At 35.9% G+C, this 9,189-nt stretch overlaps 1 protein-coding gene across 1 annotated transcript; it reads left to right on the forward strand.

The window, feature by feature from the left end:
• The first annotated feature begins 681 nt into the window (after window positions 1–681).
• LOC132643858 (probable E3 ubiquitin-protein ligase BAH1-like) lies at window positions 682–9,189 on the forward strand. The gene is made up of 6 exons (XM_060360377.1): window positions 682–1,204; window positions 5,416–5,660; window positions 5,746–5,994; window positions 6,076–6,213; window positions 8,501–8,559; window positions 8,722–9,189. Exons 1-6 carry the CDS (start codon window positions 1,003–1,005, stop codon window positions 8,825–8,827), a joined length of 999 nt encoding a protein of 332 aa, XP_060216360.1. The 5' UTR covers window positions 682–1,002; the 3' UTR covers window positions 8,828–9,189.

The raw sequence follows: 9,189 nt of genomic DNA on the forward strand, positions 1-9,189 counted from the left end.
TTATTTATACTATTCTTGCAAAAATATTCAAATTACATGAATGACCAAATTATAAAGAATAGTCACTTCAGCATATTGGTGGCCTTAAAGTATTCCTTCCATGCTTTCTTGAAGTTCTCCAAACTCATGACGGTTGGAAGAATGGTCCAAAGTCTTGATGACCTCCTTGGCTGTCATCACTTCCCTCGTAAATCCATTTGAGCATGTTGTGGATTTTAAACCCTCTTTTAGTGACTCTTCCATGACACTTTAGCTTTTGGTGGATGATTGAAAGTTCTCATATAAAAAGTAGCCCACACCTTCACTCTTGATATTGACCTTGGTACCTCGATTTGCATCATAATCATTTTGAATCATGTTTATCAAGTTGTTTGTATCACAAAGTTATATGGCTATTTATCTTTGTGTGCCATTTAAATATATTCTATAAATAAAAGGTCTTTTCTTTACTATTTTTTTGTTTTACTTTGAGTCAAGTTATTCAGGTCGTTTATATTGCAAACTATATGGTTATAATAATTTTGTGCCATTCAATGTTTATGATTCGTTTTCTTTTATTCATAAATATCCAATTCATGGATATATTGTGAAGAGAAGAAAAAAGTCAATTGCAATTTTATTAAAGCAGTTAGATTGAATATGTTCAAGAAAGCAAGATCAAGAATTCAATATGATTAAACTGTTCCAACACTAATTAACCTTGTAACACTAATAATAGGAGAAGATAAAAAGACATGCACAACTACTTCAGATATTCCCAACACGTGTACATGACATGCAACAAACTGTTTCTTGGTTTCCTGTTAAACATAAAAACCTAAAACAAACAACCAGCTCGGTTACCCGCGGCTACACGCCCATATTTGAAACCAAAAATAGATTCTCAGATTAACACAGCCCATCATAACAAAGATTATTTAATGATCTTTGATTTGTGTGGAATTGGGAAATTTTTCTGAATAGAATAATTGGGTTGGGTTTGTCTGAGAAGAATTAATAATAATGAAGTTTGGAGAAACATTCATGGAGTATTTACAGGGTGAAGAAGGTTCAGACAAATATTGTCCACATGTTGAATACAAAAGGTTGAAAAAGGTTCTTAAGAGTTGCAGGGCTTGTAGATCAGCTTTGAAGGAATCCAGTTCTAATGGAGATGAAGATGATCATCATCAATCTAATTTATGCCAATTTCAGCCTTGCCAATGTACCTATTTCTTTTCTTTCCCCCCTTTTTAATATTATTTTCACTGTGGATATTATTAGTAGGAGTTATACTTTTTATTTAGGGAAAAGGGTCACAAAAGCTCTTCCACCTCAAGCAAGTCGCAAGCGAGTGAGAGACATCCCGAAAGGGTGCCCCTCCGAGCGATCGTACCAACTGTTATGAGCTATCGGATAGTATCTCTTTCTACTCCCGTGCTTGAGCCTTTTACTTTTTTGGTCCTATTTTTTTTTCCGGGAGGGAAAAGTGCTAAAAATATCCTCCAAACTAATTTTGGGTCAAAAATACCCCTAAGTCATTAAAGTTTACAAAATATACCGCTGTCTTAGCGGAAATACGCAACATAAACGGATTTCATTTTTAAACCCGCTCTATTTAAAACCGACCTAATTAAATAAAAAATGCATGTGGGTTGCCCGCTGCTGTGCCTAGTGGCTCCAGATGTAGGACTCAGGAATAAATTGGTCGCATATGAGTTTTTTATATAGTTGGTCAGTTTTAAATAGAGTGAGTTTAAAAATAAAATCGGGTTATGTTGCAGATTTCCGTTAAGATAGGGGTATATTTGAAAACTTTAATGACGCAAGGGGTATTTTTGACCCAAAATTAGTTCAGAGGATATTTTTAACCCTTTTCCCAAAGTAGAGGAGCATTTTATACCCTTTTCCCTTTCATTTAATTCTCGAATTTGGGTATCTTCTTAATGTTGCTGTTATTTTGGTTTATTCTAGTCACTTTTTTTTTATTCAGTTGAACACCTCTTAGGCACCAATATAGATATAAAAGGGCAGTCCAGTGTTAGCAGGTGGCAGCCCAAGGAGCCTCCACAGCTCGAACCCATGACCTATAGGAAGCACCAATTATATTCAGGAAAGGGTCAAAAATGCCCTTAAACTATGCAAAATTGAATAAAAATGCCCTCCGTTCATAGTTTGGTCCAAAAATGCCCTTAAACTATAAAAATGCCCCTATTGTTACTTAATTGGGTTAAAAATGTCCTTTTCCTGATAAACATATTGTTTCTTTTCTTTTAAACGCATTTTTTTTATAAAAATATTATTTTTAAAGAAACCTTTTCTTTTAAAAATCCCTTTAACTAATAAAAAAGTGGAAAGTAATTTTCTTTGTTCTTAATCTCGTTTTATAAATTAAAATAAAATTACCCCATGTACTTTTTTAATTGATAATATAGGTCATATCTATAAGATCATGATCCGGAAAAGACCGCTGCCCAAGGAGCCTCCACGACTCGAACCCATGGCATATAGGAAGCACCAATATACATACACAGAGGGGAATCTAGGATTTCTAGAACATGGGTGCACTATTAAAGAAAGGAGAAAAAAATGCATTAAGTGGGAATTGATCCTTGTTCCTCTAGGTAAATAACTCAACTCCCAACCAAATGCACCATTAAGCTTGTTTGTAGCATTGGTGCCAGTAGGTAATATTAGATCAATTATAAAAATATGTACATAAACTACCTAGTTTTGCGGAAAGACCATGGGTTCACGTGCCCCATAAATTGCATATAAATCCCCCCCCCCCCCCCTTTTCTTCCCCCTCCCTATACACACGCACACACATATATGTATATATATACACTCTCTTCCTACAGAACCCGTGACCTATAGGAAGCACCAATATATATGTATGTGTGTATATATATATATATATGCATATTGTCTTCATGTCGAAAGAAAATTATTACATTACCATCATAATAATTTTCATATACATCTGTTAAGCTGCTAGCTTGTATCGTTATTGAATTATCGCTTGCAACTTTTCGTGAAACTTTGTGGTCAGCCAAACAATTGTAAATGAAGATCACATTATTTTTTGCCTTTTGTTTCTTCCTAATATCTTTCTTGCAGGGAAAAACAAGCCAGTAGTTTCCCTTAAGACCAAATGAATCCTAGAGTGAACAAATAAATAATACATGAATGAAATGAAAGGAAATTGTCATGAGTTAATGTAACTAGCTGAAGGTTTCGTATTAAGTATCACATATAATTATTTTCAGAAGATGATTAACCTCACATATTTGAGTCTTTGTACTCATGAATCGGTTAATGTGATAAGTTGGCTTAACCTGTCTGCTGCAGCGTAACAGCTCCTTCATTCTAATACATGCTAGATGAGGTATTTCAAAATTGAAACTGGAATCTTTACTTGGTACAAAATTCCAGGGAGACTTTTCATTTTTGTGGGGGAAACCTTAGATCATTTTCTTTTATATGTTGGGAAAGTGTAAACAAGGGAAGTATTTATATTTTCGAGGTTATGTAAGGTAGTAAAAAGGATAAAGGAAATGAGGGAAACAAGATATTGTATAGATTTAAAGAAATTAAACATTTGAGACCTCAAAAAAGGCTTAATGGAGGAAAAGTCACTTTTAATTTGAGGTATGAAATTGCAACTGATGCTCGACCAAAACTTTGCTTAACTTGGGCCATTGAAGATTTTAGATTAGTAGCTCTTTACAAGGTAATGCTTCGAGTGACCCCTCCGTAGAAATAGCAGAAGGACAATCATATGTTCCTATGTCATAGATTGGTTAACGGAGAACATCTAATTAAAATACATAGTGTCCAAATATATATATTACATAGTGTCCAAATATATAATTATTTTTTTCTATAACAAGGGAACCCGCAGCCGCTACCCTTCGGGTGCGCAGAGGGTAAACCCCGCTCTTGTGCAATAGCTCGCAAACCACACAGAAGAGATAACTCGCACTAGGCAAGCCCCGTGCGACGAGCTCGACCCAAAAGGTAAATCCTGAGACCTCCATTATGGAAGCCCCATGCTCAACCAACTGAGCCACCCTTGCAGGTCATAGTGTCCAAATATAATAATACTTCGTTTGAAGTCTATTAATGAGTAAACCCATCTGGAGCTCTGTATTTGAGGATAACTGCAACCTGATCTAAAGGCCTTGAGAGAAGGAAGAAGTTAGGTGCTTTTTTGGGTATGTCTGGAGATATGGTCCTTCACTTCTGCTGGTTTCATCACGGTTTTACTTAAGACTTTTGGAGATATTGCCGAGTCCACTTAAAAGACTATTTGAGGGTATTTATGCTGTTGAGTGCTAGGAATGATCAATCAACTCTACTTTGATCTGGCTTGTTCAGAGGTAACTCAATTCCGTACGAACAATGTGTCTTTGGACCTATCAACCTTGTTATTGGAATCTTTAAGAATGCGATTCAGGTTTTGCCTCTGAGAATGCGTTTCGATATTAGAGGATATGAAAAACTGGGTTCAGACAGATTTAGTGTTGTGTAGGCAGAAACTTGATGTGTCATGGTTGATAATGAGTTGGTGGATAATGGTAGGAGTAAGGTTCGAAAATGCCTGTGAGAGGGTTTAAAGGAATAAGGTGATGGGCAGAAGACAGGGTAGTCAATGCAGAAAGTGCACTATGGATTGCTAATAGTTCTCTCATGGAAAGCCTAGGTTTAATTCTATGCATCTCTGCCTCTTTTATTGCTTAAGTTGATGGTGTATGTAGCAGATTTCTCAGGAGGACCAAAGAAGGGACTGACTGTAGGATGCTGGGGACAGGGTTATTACTAATTTCTTTCTCATGATTGGAGCAGCTTTATGAACACTATTGTTTCTTCATGTCATGATGTCTTCAAACATGGGCTTTCAAAGACTGAATATATGAGCTTTATTACAGTGAACTACTATGTAATTGATGATTCCTTTTATAGACATGGAGAGTGAGGGCTTCTAGAAATTGTTTTCAGAATAAGTCACTGCATTTCCGTGAAAGGCATTTGGAAACATTCTGGTTATTTTATTGTAAGCTATTATATTTGTATCTTTTCGAAAATGAAGATCTGTCCATACTACAGAATTTTCCGCAAGTGTACCACTAGGTAAAATAGGTTCATTTGAATTTCCTAAAAGCTCCCTTTTGAGGCAGAGCAAATGAATCTTCAGGAATTTGAGAAAGCGTTCTCTTCTGAAGAAGCTCTAGCAATACAATAGTTCATCTATATATGTTGCCTATTTTTTCAATATTGGTGTACAAGTTAAAATAGCATTTTTAAGATAGGTAATCTTTTCTCTGTTCGCTAGTTTTGCGGGATCCATTTACTTTAATTTTTTGGATGCCCAACATGTTTCATTTGATTCTCCTTTGTGAAAGCATTTAACTATGAACTTTTAAATTCTTCTAGCGTGTGATCAGAAGTTCTTCTCTGAATTGAAGAAGGAGGCTTCTGATATAGCTGGTTGCTTCAGTTCTAGAGTGAGAAGACTTCTCCAACTTCATACTGCTCCAGGAATGCAAAAATACCTGGTAACGTTGCGTCACTGTTTCAAGAATGATCAGCAGGCCATGAGGGAAGAGTGCCAAATACTAATTGAATATGCCTTGATGAATGCTATTGCTATGCAAAAGATTCTTAAGAAATATGATAAAGTAAGCGACAGTTTCATGTGTACTGCATTTTTCTTAAGCAGCAGTTTTATGTGTACTCTTTTTAAATGGCAACATCTTTATGTAGGTTCACTGCTCTGTGAATGGAAGGAACTTTAAGTCAAAGATGCGTGCTGAGCACCTTGAGATTCTACAATCACCATGGTTGATAGAACTAGGGGCTTTGTATTTGAATTTCAATGAATCGAATGGCGGGAAATCTAATGAGATTTTCAACCATTTTTCTTGCAATCTCAGTGATACAGGGTCTATTATGACTTTGATGTTTCCAGATTCTGTGAAATTAGAGTATGATCTGACTTGTCCAATCTGCTTGGTAAGCACATTTGATAAAACCATGATATGTCATCCCACTCCTTGACAGGATATTATTAACTCACTTGTTCATGATTTCTAGGATATGGTGTTCAATCCATACGCTTTAGGCTGTGGGCATCTTTTCTGCAAATCTTGTGCTTGCACTGCAGCTTCTGTGATGATGTTCCAAGGTATTAAGGCTGCAAGTAACGAGTCAAAATGTCCAGTTTGCAGAGAGGTTAGCACTGTCACATAATCTTTATTTCTTTCGGTTACTTTGAGAGCATATATTATACAGCAGCATCATTTTTTAAATGTAGAGTGCATACTGAAAACATTTCTTCTTTAACTGTTCTCCTCCAACTCTGCGCATATGTGGCATCTTTTTGTAACATACTCTGGAATCTCGTAAGCTTTGTATCCGTCATATAACTTTGTTTCCTATCTAGCAAGTACAAAAAGAATTAACCAAGTAACATCTTCATCGAATGCAAACTACCAATTAGAGTTTCTGGTTTAGCCAAGTCAAGGTTCTGGTATGTCTTCATTGTGAAGATCAATTTGATTTTTGAAAATATCCCACAGATATGCTGAAGTAGAATTTCTCTTTGAATATTTACCATCTTGCTAAGCTGCTTCTGAGAGAAAACATGTATTTCAGTTTGGAAAAGAACCATGAGAACTACGGTCACGGTTTCACGTAATTTAAAGTGTATTTTCGGAAGAACGAGCTACTTCTTTGTTTTACCACTCTATTCTACAGTAAGTTTCCCTCCTATTGATAAATTTCCACTCTTTACTCCTCACAACTATCATAACCACTGCCCACATGTCGTCCTCCACCCTTTAGTTATCACATGCCTCCAACCCTTCTTTTTTCCTGAAATGGTTAAGGATTGTATTCAAAACAGCACTAAGAGTGTGCTGGGAACTCCGTACAATGTGGAAAAGTATAGAAAAATAAAAGTACACCCCATCATAGACATGTAGGGATTCTAGTAGCTCTATAACAAAGTCAGCTTCATTTACAAGTTCCATTTTGCACCAAAATAAAACAAAGTTAGTGTTTATCTTCTGAATGGAACTGTATTTGTCTTTGGAACATCTCAAGTTTCTCTCTTTCCCAACAATTCAAGCTGGTATGGCAGTCCCCCATTTCCTCCTTCCTTTATCAGTCCCAACACTGATCCAACATCTCAAAAAATCAGAGGTATTGCTAGGCGTTTTTCATTTAATGCCCAGTAAGTTCCAAAAGAGTTGCCACACTTGATCTGTAATTGAACAGTGAAGAAAAAGATGATAGTTGGATTCAGCTTGTGCCCCGCATAAATAACATTTGTTGTATAAGAAGTATCCTCTTCTTTGCAGATTGTTCTGTGTAAGAACTGCTTCTTTAGCTACCAACCATGCAAAACATGTTACTTTGTATGGAGCAGATAAGCACTGTGCAGAGGAGAGGCCATGTTTCCTTTCCTTCCAAAGCAATCTGCCGTCCTCATTTGTTAGTTCCTTAATCATTTCCAGCTTGTGGTAAAGAGAGGTATCCCTGCAAACTTCCCAGTTTTGGAGAGATTCCATAACTCGACCTCTCTGTTGGTAGCCACTATTGTCACATGCCTCCAACCTTTATGTTTAATGAAACATTAAAATAACTTGGACTTCTCTGTGAAAAGCATTTTCAATGGAAATTTTTCCTATCGAACGGAATCAAACCTTACCAGAAATAGAAACATTTTCATGAAAAATAGGTGTTTCACCAACATGAGTGAAATCATCCATTGGATTAGGATTACTAGACTAGAAATACCAACTTTTTTCCTTACCTCTACTAATACACCATTTTAAAAATATTTTAGGAGCCCTTATGATTTATGAAAATCAAAATAACAACAATTTATAATTCAAATATAATAATAAAATTAATTATGAGAATTAAATTATGTAAAAGATGGAACAAGTATACCAAACGCCTGCGTAAAAGCATGAAAAATATATCCGTACCTTGAAGTTGAAAGTTGAAACTTGAAACTTGCTCCAGCTAATTGCCAACTTCACCCTAAATAATTCATAGCAATTTGATAGCAAATTAACAATTGAATAGCAATTTTAGAGAGAAAGGGGGAGGAATTAGAGAGATGCTATGATTGGTAGGAAAAACATGAAGGATTGGGGTATTTATAGTTGAGAATTAGGGTCAAAGTGTAATTTTATAAATTTAGCAGTTAAAAATAAAATTTACAGTTGGTCGGTCCTTAAGGGGCCGGTCCAGCTGGCCCAAGCTGTCAACCCTTCCGATATGGGCCCCCTCCCCCTTAGTGGTACCGGGCCGACCCAACCCCTATAGCCAAAACAAGCCTTTCTATTCCTATTACTATCCTCTTATCTGTGCAGTAACGGTTTTCTTGATAATATTTTGATTTTACGTGGAGAACGTCTTGTGAACTTTTATTGAAGCCGAACTAGTTATCCCTTCGCTCTCCGAATAAATATGTAAAAGTGAAATAAGAGATAATTTATTGTTCCAGGTTGGAACTTATGCTAATGCAGTGCATATGATGGAATTAGATTTGCTTCTGAAGAAGAGGTCAGTAACATAAAGTAGTATATATTTTTCCTATCAACTGGTAGTTTCATTTTTTTATTTCTTTTTTACTAATTTATACACTAAATTTCCAAAGGTGATTGAGTAAAATGTTAGGAAAGTGCTTCTTGGAATATAATGTGTGTGACATGAATGAATTTTCAGATTTAAGCAGTATTGGAAGGAAAGACATGCTTCTGAACGAGCTGAAATGGTGAAGCAATCAAAGCTCTACTGGGATAACCAAACGAGATATGTTATCGGTTATTAGATACTGTCTGATATCAGCTTTTGGCCGATTCAGCTATCTTGAGGTAACGACAGCATATGAGCGCGATGGAGCTATACGGAGGATCTATTTCCTCTGAGCTCCAATTTATTGATTTGGAGATAATCACCATCTGGTGTTTTGGTTTATTTGAATAACTGTTTCTTGACATTGAAAGGTTTCTTGATTCCTAGATTATTGGAGTCCGCCAAAGTTGCTCAAAGTCACCATTGTAACTTAGTTTTTCTTTTGCAATTTTATTTGCAAATTTTCTTGACTCATTTTGTCAGATTTCAAGGTGACAATTTTGACTTGGACTTACAGATATCTTAAATCAGTGCCTTAATAAAATCCATTTTGCTGTT

The sequence above is a fragment of the Lycium barbarum genome, chromosome 6 (genome assembly GCF_019175385.1).
Source record: "Lycium barbarum isolate Lr01 chromosome 6, ASM1917538v2, whole genome shotgun sequence".
Classification (NCBI taxonomy): Eukaryota; Viridiplantae; Streptophyta; class Magnoliopsida; order Solanales; family Solanaceae; genus Lycium; species Lycium barbarum.

What these genes read in the sequence shown, in the direction of transcription:
- LOC132643858 (XM_060360377.1), top strand. Translation starts at nt 1,003, where the DNA reads ATGAAGTTTGGAGAAACATTCATGGAGTATTTACAGGGTGAAGAAGGT. An exon ending in TGACTTGTCCAATCTGCTTG is followed by an intron (nt 5,995 to 6,075) that starts GTAAGCACATTT and finishes CATGATTTCTAG; the next exon opens with GATATGGTGTTCAATCCATA. An exon ending in GATTTGCTTCTGAAGAAGAG is followed by an intron (nt 8,560 to 8,721) that starts GTCAGTAACATA and finishes ATGAATTTTCAG; the next exon opens with ATTTAAGCAGTATTGGAAGG.